The 13,291-nt window shown below is 42.8% G+C and overlaps 1 protein-coding gene and 1 long non-coding RNA gene across 9 annotated transcripts in view; one reads left to right on the top strand and one right to left on the bottom strand.

Annotated features, from left to right (window-relative positions):
• Positions 1–705: 705 nt before the first annotated feature.
• LOC117073040 lies at positions 706–4,512 on the bottom strand. 2 transcript variants are annotated; one of them, XR_004433076.1, is made up of 3 exons: positions 4,365–4,512; positions 2,712–2,845; positions 706–876 (listed from the first exon to the last, which is right to left on the bottom strand). It is a non-coding gene; the product is annotated as an uncharacterized LOC117073040 (long non-coding RNA). The 2 variants fall into 2 exon arrangements; XR_004433077.1 differs by lacking the exon at positions 706–876 and adding an exon at positions 971–2,057 and having other exon boundaries at positions 2,712–2,820.
• Positions 3,693–13,291, top strand: part of RBM33 (RNA binding motif protein 33) — a 134,404-nt gene continuing 124,805 nt past the window's right edge. For 5 of the 7 annotated variants that reach the window (XM_033193532.1, XM_033193531.1, XM_033193535.1 and 2 more), the window contains exon 1: positions 3,693–4,156. In XM_033193532.1, coding sequence (XP_033049423.1) covers positions 4,114–4,156 — 43 coding nt within the window. In that variant the 5' untranslated portion in view covers positions 3,693–4,113. The remainder of the gene's footprint in view (positions 4,157–13,291) is intronic. The other 2 variants (XM_033193534.1, XM_033193533.1) reach the window with 2 other exon arrangements.

The raw sequence follows: 13,291 nt of genomic DNA, 5'->3' as shown, positions 1-13,291 counted from the left end.
GGGCGTGGGCAGGAAGAGATGCTTGGGCTCTGATCCTCCAGCCTGGCCAGCACATCCCTACCCATCTCTCCCAGCCCTGCTATACCACTAGTGCTGCCTAATGGCTTTAGGACATTGTTCAGATTAAAGGAAGCACTCTCTGGCTACTCTAGACAGTCTCTTCTTGATTTCTTTCATCTTTTATTTCCTTAAAACTTTCAAATATCGTCCTTTATGGTAATTTAAATAACTAAAGTCCCTAGAGTTCAATCTACTTTGTATTTTTCACTTAAAGTGGTTTCTTCCCTCACGCATTTTGAGATCTTTGATTTTAAGTCCATAGTTGCTTGATCTGAAACCGTGAAGAATGTAGGTGGACAATTTGAGAAAGCCCTTCCAGGATCTCTGGCCTAACTTGGGAGCCTCGGGTTTAGATTAGCTCCTCAAAAGCTGTGCAAGCATTTGTTTCCTATTAGCAGTGTGAATGGGGATGACTTCCCCAGCGAAACCCTGAACTTCCCGTGTGCTCACTACTTACTGCTCAGCTTTGGCTCTGTTTTTTTGTTTTTTGTTGTTTTAAGAGATGGGGTTCTGTTCAGTCACCCAGACTGGAATGCAGTGGTGCTATTACAGCTCATTATAACCTCGAACTCCTGGACTCAGATCATCGCTCTGCCGCAGCCTCCAGAGTAGTTACAACTAAACGTACGCACCGCCATGCTTGGCTAGTTTTTATTTTTATTTTGTAGAGATGGGGTTTTGCCATGTTGCCCAGGCTGGTCTTGAAATCCTTGGCTCAAGTGCATTGCCTCCCAATGCATTGGGATTACAGGTGTGAACCACTGTGCCCAGCGTTTTGCTTCCTTCCTGATCCTTTGGAAACATTATTCCTAAAACCTAGCAATAAAACAAAAAAATGTGTTCCACAGAATCTGTTCTGTAGGAGCAGGGGAACAGAATTTCCAGTTCATCATTACTGAGAGACGAAAAAGACTTCTATATTCACTTTATTTACAAAAAAGCCAAGCTTGCTTTTAAGATTTCCAGTAGGATATGTATGAAACTGCAGTGCTCACTGGGTAGTCTTCTTAGGTTTAGCCCCTGACACTCATAGTGCTACACCTGGCAGCAGCTCCACTTTGGAGGATTGAGAAGAAACACACTTCGCCGTCCTCCATACAGGCATGGAAGAGCTATAGTCTTTGGCTCCCCAAATGCAAATCAGGTGCAAACCAGTATGGGTGTGGGCTTGCTTTGGAAGTCCTTGACAGGCGGGAACCAGCATCTCTCGTATTTGTTCCCTGAGTTTATCTTTGAGATTCCCACACTCAATTAAGACAGTAACAGATGCTAAAAGTATGGCTTCCCACCAGGTGTTTTAAGATTATTCAGTACTTTCAAGCCAGAGGCAGTGTACAATACAAGTCAGAGGTCATTTTTACCACGAGCAATTTTTTATTTATTTATTTAGAAATCGAGTTTCACTCTTGTCACCTAGGCTAGTGTGTAGTGGTGTGATCGTGGCTCACTGCAACCTCCACCTCCTGAGTTCAAGTGATTCTCATGCCTCAGCCTCCCGAGTAGCTGGGATTACAGACATGTGCCACTACGCCCAGCTAATTTTTGTATTTTTAGTAGAGATGGGGTTTTGCCACGTGGGCCAGGCTGGTCTTGAACTCCTGACCTCAAGTGATCCTCCTGTCTCGGCCTCCCAAAGTGCTGGGATTACAGGCATGAGCCACCGCGCCTGGCCTACAACCAATGTTGTTTTATACCACAATGAACATTCTGCCTTCTTAAGGTTTCCATGGCAAGTTAAAGTTAACACAAACTGAAATTTGTTCACAGACAAGGAAAAGGGGTTGGTTAAATCTTTACTCACAGTAATTTACCAAGAACTTCAAATACTGGGTGTCCATGTTCAAAAATTTTTCCAGTGGGTGTTTGATCAAAAAATTTTATAGATTCTTGTTCTAGAGAAATTCAGTGTGAAGTGGCTTATGAGATTGTTTCATCTGTTAATCTGTTGTTGTTGTTTTTTTTTGTGGAATTCTTCTCAAGATCACCACTGAATTATCCTGAAAAATATTTTCTGAGTTAAGCATGCCATCCTCCACAGTTCAGAAAATAATGAAAGGTGATAAAGAGTTCAAGCCATTTAAGTATGGATGTATTAATGTGCTAATAGAGACCATTTTTCAATGCGTTGCTTGCAAAACATTTTTTTTGGGGAGTGATTTCTCATAGTTGAATAATTATTTTTAAAAACGTTCCTGATTTTTATTTTAGGTATTATTTACGTTAGCTATTAATCCAGGAATGTTTATTTTTTGATAAAAAATTACAATTTCAAACATACAAAAATTGAATAATTTTACCGTAAATATTCTTTTAGCTATGACGATTCTACCATTGGCATTTTTATTTTATTTTTTGAGACAGAGTCTCGCTGTGTCGCCAGGCTGGAGTACAGTGGTGTGATTTCGGGTCACTGCAACCTCCGCTTCCCAGTTTCAAGCGATTCTTGTGCCTCAGCCTCCCGAGTAGCTGGGGCTACAGGCGGGCGCCACCACGCCCAGCTAATTTTTGTATTTTTAGTAGAGAAGGAGTTTCACCATGTTGGCCAGGATGATCTAGATCTCCTGACCTCGTGATCCGCCCGCCTCAGCCTCCCGAAGTGCTGGGATTACAGGCGTGACCAACGCGCCTGGCCAGCATTTTATTACACGTACCGTTTTACCATCTCTTCACCCATCCACCAATGCATCTTCTGTATGGTCATCTTGGTTACCTCATGGCATTGGACCTCCAGTTTCATGCCTCTCCACACTGCAGGGTCCTCTACATTGTTGTATCAGTCACCTTTCTAAAATACAAATCTTACCATGTAAATTGTTCCTAAAATCTTTCAATAGACCCCACAGAGTCAGAAAAACGTCCCAAAGTCCGGAATCCTGGCCCCTGCCTACCTGTTCAGTCTCATTGCTGGGTCAGCACGCCTCACCTCAGCCCCTCATTCATCGATATGGAATCAATGTTTGCAGCCGGTGTGTACTTAGTTAACCCCCTTCCCCGACTGCGACCACTCAGACGCGCCTTCCCGGGCCCCACACCCCAAAATCCCTGAGCCCTTTCGTCCACAGCTGTCTGACTACCCAGCACTCTTTCCTTTACGTCACGTATGAGGACTTCGTTTCTTAACCTTTCTCACTGCTCAAAAATGAAAACTCAGACACGCGTGCGGGGCGCTGTCGGTCCTGCTCATGTCTTGTTCTCAGGGCCGCAAAGCGCAGGGGCAGAGCCCACCAGGGCCCGGCGCTGCCCGCTGCCTAGCCAGGCGCGGGGAAAGGGACGGGCGGGGGTCCGGGGTCGCGGGTCCGGAGCCTCTCGGGTCGTAGGAAGTGGGGGCTTGTGGGAGTCACACGAGTGCGCGTGCACGTTAGTACAGGGCGGGCGGCGCTCATTCCAGCTCGCAGAAGCACCTGCCAGAGTTGTGCGCACCCTTTCCTGCCTTCAACACAAGCCGTCGGCGTTCACTACTGCAGCTCATTCAGACCCCACTCTCCTACTGTCCAGGCACAGAAACGATAGTTAAGTTCCCCCTGACCGGGGACCGTACGCTGGGCCTTCCCTCCCCAACTCCTAACGGGACACCGGCTGCCGTAAAGCTTCGCTTTGCCGACTGCTGCAAAGCGCCTTACGACTGAACCCGGAATCGACCTACGGCCAGCAGTCGTCCCCGCCCTGCTTCAAACATTTGGGTTTCAGGAGCCGGGCGGAGGTGGCTGCCGGGTGTTTGTGTTGCACGCGCCCCGTCTGAACCTCGGCGGCGGCCTCAGGGCTGCTACAGCCTCGGCGGGGGCAGGCCCTGGCGCCCGCCCGCCTCCCGGCCTCCATCATCCCAGGGTGCACCGCGGCGGGCGCGGGCCCGCGGCCATGTTGCGGTAGTTTGTTGTTTTCTTCCTGCGGAGGCGAAGGGGCAGCTGTGGACCGCGAGACGCCCGGCTTCGCCTCTGCCTCCTGCAGCCCCCTCCCTTCCCTGTCCTCCGCCACCAGTACCCGGGCCCGGACCAGTCACGTTGGCCCACCAGCTGGCTTGGTGGGCGAGGCTGAAGGCCGGGCCCCGCGAGTGCCATGGCGGCCGCCCTGGGAGCGAGCGGAGGAGCAGGCGCCGGAGGTACGTGAGGCCGCCGGGCTCGGGGGACCAGGGCCGAGCCGCGGTGGGCGGGGGTGCTGGCCGGCGGGCCTTCCCGCTTAGGAGAGGACGAGGCTCTCCCCGGCTCCGACTGTCTTTGTGTTCGGCCTATTCAGTTTTCTCCCCCGCCTTCCTTCCCTATTGTCATCCCTGGCTCGCTCCTCCTCTCCGCTCTGCAGATCGTACTTACCTGTGAACTTCCGTGTGTCCTCTACTTTGCAAGGCTGCCTAAAGTGTCAGGCCCATCTCTGGCGTCGGCGGGCATTAAGTGCCGGAGCCGGCCTTGTGTCCTGTGGCTAGTAGAGCGCTCCCGCGCCCCCCCACCGCGACAGTGTCACTTAGGGAGAGCGGGTCAGGTCGCTGTAGGGTGGGTGGTTAAGATTCTGGGGCCATCCTGACAGATTTAGATTGATTTCAAGCCCATTACAAAAACATAACAGGTGAAAAGATTCACCTGTGTGAAGGAATGTGCGACAGTAGGCCATTTTGGAAAGAGATTTCTTGAGACATAGTCTTTAATAAATCCCTGTTTTAAATTCACTTATTTGTTGTCTAATAAAAACCTGTTAGTGTTTTATTTGCGTCTTGCAGAAGTGAAAACGTGATACAAAAGGTTTAGATACTGAGTCAGTTCCTTTGGATAGTGTCTCTTGTTTGCAAGCATGAACAATATTGATGAAAAACCTATCTCTAAAAAATTGTAGGTAAAACTACTTTCAGGTGAAATTACATATCACTGGGGGTTTTAAAAACGTGGAGAGATACTTGAAAGTGACGTTTTAAGTGATTATTTTGAAAACTTTGGAAAGATGGTAAAATATGGATAACAAAAGCATTTGGGATTAGTTCTTACCATTGAAACTTTGAAAAGCTAGTCTAGTGTATACTCGAGAAGTATTTTTTAGTAAATGCCGGCAGATGGTTAGGTTGCAGTCATCCTGTTTAGGAATTTTGGCCCAACTATCAAAACGTTTGCCTGACAAAATGAAAAAACAAAACTACGAAGAGTAAGTGTAGGAATGTCGCTTCTGGCAATTTGATTTGTTACATGCCACTTTTCTTTCAGTTTAAATACATGTTTGCGTGTTCTGTCTGCGACTTCCTAATTAAAATGTAAAAATCTATAGCTCACCTGTCTTTCTGGGGGTCGGAATTCCTTGTGTTACAGCATTCCCAGTGTCATCTGGGAACTCTTGGGTCAACACTCTTCTCATTAGAAAGACTAAGGTGTTATTTGTATTTTTTCTAGAGGCTAAATAATATCTGAAGACGTTATGCTGATGGCTAATGGAATATATGCTTGTGTATTCCTTTACGTTTCTCATTTTAAATTTCTAAAATAGTAATATCACTGAATGTAATCCAGATAAACAGGGTTTTTTGGGTCTTCAATAATTTTGAGGTCAGAAGTTTTGAGAATTGCTATTTTAGAAGAATAAGTAGGCTTTATTCACGATGCTTTGGAGTTTTTCCTTCCATTTTGTCACAAGTGCCAGAATTTCCTTTGCTCTTCGATTCAAACCAAACTCCTTGCCAAGGTTTGTGAGTTCTATATGACTTAGTCCCTGCCTACCCCACCAGCATGTTGTGTGATTGTTTCTCTTATCCTGGAAGTTCATCTTGGACTGTTCCTGTCCCCTCTTGCCAGGGCTGACTCCTAATCCAGTGGGTCTCATGAAGGGAGGCTTTCCTTGAGAATTCATTCTATCTGAGGAATGTCTGTCTCTTGCTCTTGTGCCTCTCTCTCTTCCCTTCATTCTGTAGCACCCTTGTTTTCTTCAGAATGTTTATCTCAATTTGTAATTTTCTTCATTTTTACTTGTTTTTAAAATCTGCCTCCCACAGAAGCCTGTAAACCTCATGAGGACAAAAATGCTGCCTGTTTTACCAGCATTCCATGTGTTCCTGGCACATAGCATGTGTTCAACAGACATTTGGTGAATGAATTAAAGAATGAAATGTTTTCTTTACAAATAGGAAATAATATAATTATATCCTAAGTTATGTTAGTCATTTCCATGTGACTTACCTGTGTAACTGATTAAAATCATGTTAGCTTAGAGAAATATTTACATTGGTAATACCTTATTGATAGCTACAGATAGCTTATTTGGCAGCTCAGTTTAGCATATTGTCTAGCACAGTGGCTTTCAAACTTTTTAAAATGGCAGCCACAGAAATGTGATTGACATTGTGATTTGGTACATACATAAAAGTTAAAAAAAATTTCATGAACAATGCTGGTCCGTACTATGCCATGCACTCTAATGTTTTCTATTTCATTACAGTAAAATGCTGATTGTGGCCTAGATTAATTTCACAACCCACAAAATGTTCAAGATTGTCAGTTTGAAAATCACTGGTCTCCTGTATAGTAAGTGGTTAATATTTATTGAATAAAATGGATTTTGGCTATCCGTAATCTGGATAGTAAAATAGTAATATCACTGAATGTAATCCAGATAAACAGGCTTTTTTGGCTATCCATAATCTGGATAGCCAAAATGGGTACCACAAAGTGTCTGTAGGAGTGTTTGCTTATTTTTTACTCTGTTTTTTTTTGAGACAGGGTCTTGCTGTGTTGCCCAGACTGGAGTGCAGTCGTATGATCATGGCTAATTGTAGCCTTAGCCTCCTGGGCTCAGTTGATTCTCCCACTTCAGCCTCCTGAGTAGCTGGGACTACAGGTGTGCACCACCATGCCTGGCTAATTTTTGTATTTTTTGTAGAGACAGGGTTTTGCCGTGTTGCCCAGGCAGGTCTTAAACTTGGGCTCAAGTGATCTGCCCGCCTCAGCCTCTCAGAGTGCGAGGATTACATGACCCACCATGCCCTGCCATGATACATTTCAGAGGAGTCATTTGGTATTGCAGTCAAGTAGTAAGGATAGAGGAATGGAATTGCTATCCTTACTAATAACAGAGAGAATGACAACTGTTATTTATTGGAGACTGAAAACAAAAACATAAAGGCAAAAACATGGCATTTTTGGGGAAGGAACAAATAGTTTAATGAGTTTCAAGATCTTCTTAGTTCCGGTGCTTCCTTGTAAAATATAAAATAAAAAATCAGTACACAAATTGTAAAAAGCCTCCAACCTGGTGAGTTCATTATCTTGCTTAAGATTTACAACAGCATTCTTGGGCCTTAGCTAATCTAATTTTATAGGTGAGGTAAAAAAAAAATGGGTGCTTGTAAATTTTTTGTTTTCTAGTCGATTCTTAGAAATAAAAAGTTTTAATGGGAAATTTCAAACACACCCAGTAGTAGAATAATTAACCCACATACCCATCATCTAGTATCCGCTTTTGTGTATTTCAAACCCCAGGCTGGTAAAATTTTATAGCAAGATACACTGCTGGGATGAGTTAAGACTTTAGATACTAAACCAATTATCTTAATTTACATTTGAGAGTAAACTAGCCCAGAAATGTTCAGCCACCTAACTGTTAAGAAAGGGAAGTGGATTCGAATTTAGGTCTTTTGACTTGTAGTTCAGTGTTCCTCCCACTGTGTCGGTGTGTAGTAAGGCGGGAAAGTATGAAGCATGGCGCAGAAGGTTTTCACTCGAAATTGTGAAAGTGAAACAAGCTTTAGTGCTTCAACAGGTAAAATTCACCTGGTAGGACGTTTTTGGAGCATTTAAATCACTAATAGTGCTGATAAATGAGATATTTGCATGCCGATAATTATGTGTGTATAGCCATTTAATTCTTTTTTTTTCCCTTCAAGAAAATCTTTCATGCTTAATTTCTTAGCTTCAATCAAGGGAGTTTGAGGAGTGGGGGAAAAATAGCCTCTCTCATTTCAGCCATGAGTACTTTTAGCATTTCTTGTAGGGCAGGTGTACTAATGACAAAGTCCCTTAGGTCATACCTGGGGATGTAATTTTTTGAATGGCAGTTTGTCAGATAAATAATTCTTGGTTGACAATTGTTATCTTTCAGCATATTAAATATTTCATCCTATCACTTTCTGGCTTCCGTAGTTTCTGATGAGAAATTGTTAATCTTGTGGAGGATCCTTGGTACATGACATGCCACTTCTCTCTTGGTGTATTCAAGATCCTCTTTGTCTTTGACTTTTGATAGTGTGATCATAATGTGTCTCGGTGTGGGTCTTCAAGTTTATTCTGCTTGGAGTGGTGAACTTTTTGATTATGTAGGTTCATGTCTTTCACCAAATTTGGAAGCTTTTTATTTTTTTCTCCAATTCTTTTTCCTGGTACTCTGTTTTCTCCCTTTGGGACTCCCGTAATGCATAGATTGGTACTTTTAATGATGTCCCCCTGTTTTTTAAGGCTCTGTTTATTTTTGTTCCCCTGCTCCTTAGACTGGATAATTTCAATATTTTCCTGTTTCTTCACCTGTAGCACCCTTGTTTTCTTCAGAACGTTTATCTTAATTTTTAATTTTCTTTACTTATTTACTTGTTTTTTAAATCTGCCTCCCACAGTAGCCTGTAAGCCTCATGAGGACAAAAAATGCCATCTGTTTTACCACGCATTCCAAATGTTCCTGGCACATAGCATGTGTTAAACAAATACTTGGGGAATGAATTAAAGAATGACATGTTTTCTGTATGATTCTGAAGAATTATCTATAATTGTATCCTAATGTATGTTAGTCAGTTCCACATGATTTACCTGTGTAACTGATTAAATCATGTTAACTTGATTTTTTCAGTCCCTCAGTTTTGGGACTGAAAATTGGACATTTTAAATATTGTGATGTGGAAATTTGGGAAGTCACAATGTTGCCCCTTTTCTGGGTTTGCTGTTTCTTGTTGTGGGCTTCAGTTGTCTGGTTTTTTATGACTTGCCAAATGAAAAGAGACTCTATTTCTTGTCTCTTGTGGTCACCGATGTCTCCGTTGTGTTGTGTCATTGCCCAGCCAGTGATCTGATGGAGATGTCCTCAAATGTCTGGAGCTACAAATAAAACAAAACCCAAACCAAAAAACAAACAAAAACTCCTGTGCTTACAGGTAGCTGAGGTTACTTCATTGCTCATGCAGGCCACTTATCACCCCCCTCCTTAGCCTCACCTTCTGCATATGTGGAGCGCAACGAGCAGCCAGAGGTTAAATCTAGGGTTCTTTCAAGTTGTTTTCTGAGCATGTGCCCAGCCTTCAGCGTGTGCATGGTCTTGTCTTCCAGATTTCCCAGTATACATGGGAGCCCTCAACACTCTCATTCCTTCATATGTTTTCCTCCTCAGCCTCTTCTTTCCCAGGCTTTTCAGTTTGTATGTTGCTTACCTTCTCCATCATCCCTTGTCCCAGGTGACCGTGGTTAGTGGATGTCTTTAAATGCTTTTGACAAGCACTGCCTGGGATGCTGCTCTAGCCCTGAGAGAGTTCTGAGGCGGTATCTCTGAGCTGATTCCTCAGAGAACCACCGGACAGGTCACAATGCACAATCACAATATTTTGAGGGCAGGTTCTTATTGAGCCCTTTAGCATCACTGCACCGGGAACACTGACTGCCATCCCCACTGCTGCCTCTGAGCTGCGAAATGCTTTCTCTGCGTCTGTTGTGATTATGAGTTCTTCCCCTGTTCTTTAATCTCTTAATGTAGTGTACTGATAGGTTTCCAGTGCTGAACTAAGCATGCATTCTGGGGTTCAAAATCTTGATCTGCACATTTTGTTCTTTTTAATATACTGTTGGATTTCATTTTAGGATTTATTTGTGATGATAAGGGAGACTGACTTATTGTTTTCTTCCTTGGTATTTCTGTGTACATTTGTGCTGTCCTTTTATTTATGATATGTTGGTTTTTAGAATGAGTTGTGAAACTTTTTGGGACAGTGTGAAAATCTCTTATTGACTGTGGAAGAACTCTTTTCTCCAGAGCCATTTGGGTCCGGTTCCCTTTAAAAAAGTTATCTTTTCAATTTCCTGTATTGTTATTGATGTATTTAGTTTTATAAGATGGAAAGTAAATTGCGATCATTTAAATTTTCCTAGAAAAATTATTCTTTATGTTCAGATTTCCACATTTATACAGAGTTAAGCAGTGCCATAGCTTCTTTTTTGTTGTTGTTGTTTTGTTTTGTTTTGAGACGGAGTCTTGCTCTATCTCCCAGGCAGGCTGGAGTGTAGTAGTGGTGTGATCTCGGCTCACTGCAACCTCCGCCTCTTGGGTTCAAGCGATTCTTCTGCCTCAGCCTCCCAAGTAGCTGGGATTACAGGCACATGCTACCATACCCAGCTAATTTTTGTATTTTTAGTAGAGACGGGGTTTCGCCATGTTGGCCAGGCTGGTCTGGAACTCCTGACCTCAGGTGATCTGCCTGCCTTGTTCTCCCAAAGTGCTAGGATTACAGGCATGAGCCACTGCGCCCGACCCACAGCTTCTTAAGTGTGTATGTTGAAGGTAAGTTTTTTGAGACTAAGACTCCTCAGTTTGAAGGAACTTTTAATTTTCACAACTTGATTGGTGGTTTTTGATTGGATTCAGAATTTTAGATTTGAGTTCATTTTTGTAAGATTTTTGGTGGTATTGCTGTGTTTTCTGGCATCTAGATCTGTTCTTGAGAAGTCTGAGGACATTCTGATTCCTAATCATTTTTATGTGACCTTTTTTCATTTTAGAAGTTTTTAACAACATTTTCTCCCCTCTGTTTGACATTTCATCCCTTAAACTTAAACTCAGCCATTTAGAAGGCTATATGGCTAGGCTGGGAGGTGGAGATGTAGTGAGCCGAGATTGCGCCACTGCACTCCAGCCTGGGCAACAGAGGGAAACTCCGTCTCACCAAAAAAAAAACAGAGGGTCTAGGTTCCTGGGAAAAGAAATGAGTGTCAGTTCCTGTAGATTTTAAGTCATAGTGGGAACATCCAGGAGGCTGAGCTCAGCTCATTTGTCTCTTCCTGGCTACCCAGGTTGATAGAGCAAGCCTTTCTAACTTCCGTAATAGAAGGGGTTCTGTCTCGTGTCAAGCAGGACTTCTGTTAGAATTGATTTTTAAACCCTGAATGATGAAAGTTCATTGAAAGACAAACAAATGACCAATGGGCACTATACTTCATAAACAAAAAGTTCATTTTAGGGAGAACCTGTCCTGGGGCCCATGTAACAACATAAGAGATTTTTAAAACAGTGACTACAAATTATTTCTAAAGCAACATGGTGTAGGAACGCTTTCTGAAAATTTGGCTTGGCTACTCAGAACTTAATAGTTATACTGTAAGGCTCATATGTTCACTTAGAAATTATTGGACATTACCTGATTTCTAGTTAATATTTAAATAAAGGATCTGGATTTCTTCATCTATAAAATAAGGAATTTTGACTACTAGTGATTTGAACTAGGAACATACTATACATGAGTGTGATACTGAGGAGAAAGAAAGTTGAGAACCTTTGGGATACAAAGGTCAGCAAACCTTTTCTGTGAAGGGTCAAATAGTAAATATTTTAGGCTTGCAGGGCAGATGGGTTTTGTTGGAAGCACTGACCTCTGCCATTTACCTCGAAAGCAGCCGTGGACATAGACAATGTATGCCTAAATTGGAATAGCTATGTTCCATTAAAAGCTTATTTACATAGATGGGTGGTAGCTAAATTTGGGCAGAAACAGGTGGCAGGCCCTACTTGGCCCATGGGCTTTGGTTTGCTGACCCTTAGATTAGCTAATTGCTAGAACTCTATCCCAGGCTAATAGTCTATATGGTGTCTAATCCAAGTCCAGGATTCTGTAAATGAAGAAGAAATAGAATGGTAAGTAAAAGTTTGTAACTGTAGATGTCTAATTGCTGCATGATAGAGAATTACGGAAATTTGGTAGTTATCTTCAGTCTTGAAGGAAAATTGATTCCCCTGTTAAAATGGAATGTCTTGTACAATGTTTAGCCCTTAGAAGGAGATTTTCCAGGTAAGGAGGGCATTGACCTCTTTCGTTTTGCTCAGTTAATCTTTTACCCCTTGGCTTTCATGGATACGCTGGACTAATGTGGACACATTTCTTCTTGGTTTATATTTAGTATGACTGCTATGAACTGGAACTTTAAAAAGGTTTTGTCTGTATTCTAAAGAAAAACAGGGAAATGCCTCAGAATATATTAAGAATACAAAGAGGCTGTACAGGGTTCTTGTGCTAGCTTGCCCTATGAATTTTGAGTCATTATTTCACTTAGCGCAATGTCTTCAGGATTCATCAGTGTTGTAACGTGTGTCAGAACTTCCTTTTTAAGGCTGAATAATATTCCATTGTGTATCTATGCTACTTTTTTTTTTTTTTAAAGCCATATATCCTTCAATAGACTCTTGAGTTGCTTCCACCTTTTGGGTATTGTAAATAATACTAATGTGAGCCTGAGTATATTAATACGTCTTCAAGTATCTGCTTTTAGTTCTTTAGAGTGTATACCCCAAAATGGAATTGCCACACCAGTCCTTGGATTTAGGGGCCAGTCTTACTCCAGAATGACTTCATTTTAACTCATTACATCTGCATAGATTCTATTTCTAAATAAGGCTGCATTCTAAGGTTCTGATGGACATGCCCTTTTGGGGGATGCTGTGGTATGATTAAAAAATGAATATTTTTTTCTGCCCTGGTTCCCTAGGCAGAACTTTGGAAACCTTTTGCATTTACTATCTTTTCTATGCTAATGAGATGGCTTATAGCGGGGATGGGGGCCCTAGATAGCTTTGGGGTGGGGGCTTGTCAGAAAAACTAACCCCATGTTAAGAGGATTAGAATGTTCAGCCTCAACCCCCAGCCTCCCTGGAGGGGAGAGGGGCTGGAGATTGGTTGTAATCACCATTAGTCAGTGATTTAATCGTTGGGTTTAGGGAGCTTCTGAGTTGGTGAGCACCTCCTCGTGCTAGGAGGGTGGTGCACCCTGACCCGTCAGACTAGCCCTGTGTTCCTCTTCATCTGGCTCTTCATTTGTATCCTTTATAATAAACTGTAATAGTGAGTACAGTGTTTTCCTGAGTCCTGTGAATTGTTATAGTAATAGCAATGGGGGGAGGTGTGATAACCCCAGCATTTTTAGCCAGGGATAAGTGTGAGTAGCCTGGGCACCTCGTCGCAGTTGGCATCTGAAGTGGGGCAGCTTTGTGAAACTGAGTCCTTAATCTGTGGGGCCTGCCCTAACTCCAG

This window comes from Trachypithecus francoisi, unplaced genomic scaffold (assembly GCF_009764315.1).
Source record: "Trachypithecus francoisi isolate TF-2019V2 unplaced genomic scaffold, Tfra_2.0 Lachesis_group4, whole genome shotgun sequence".
NCBI lineage: Eukaryota > Metazoa > Chordata > Mammalia > Primates > Cercopithecidae > Trachypithecus > Trachypithecus francoisi.
This window is presented reverse-complemented; position numbering and strand designations above follow the sequence as displayed.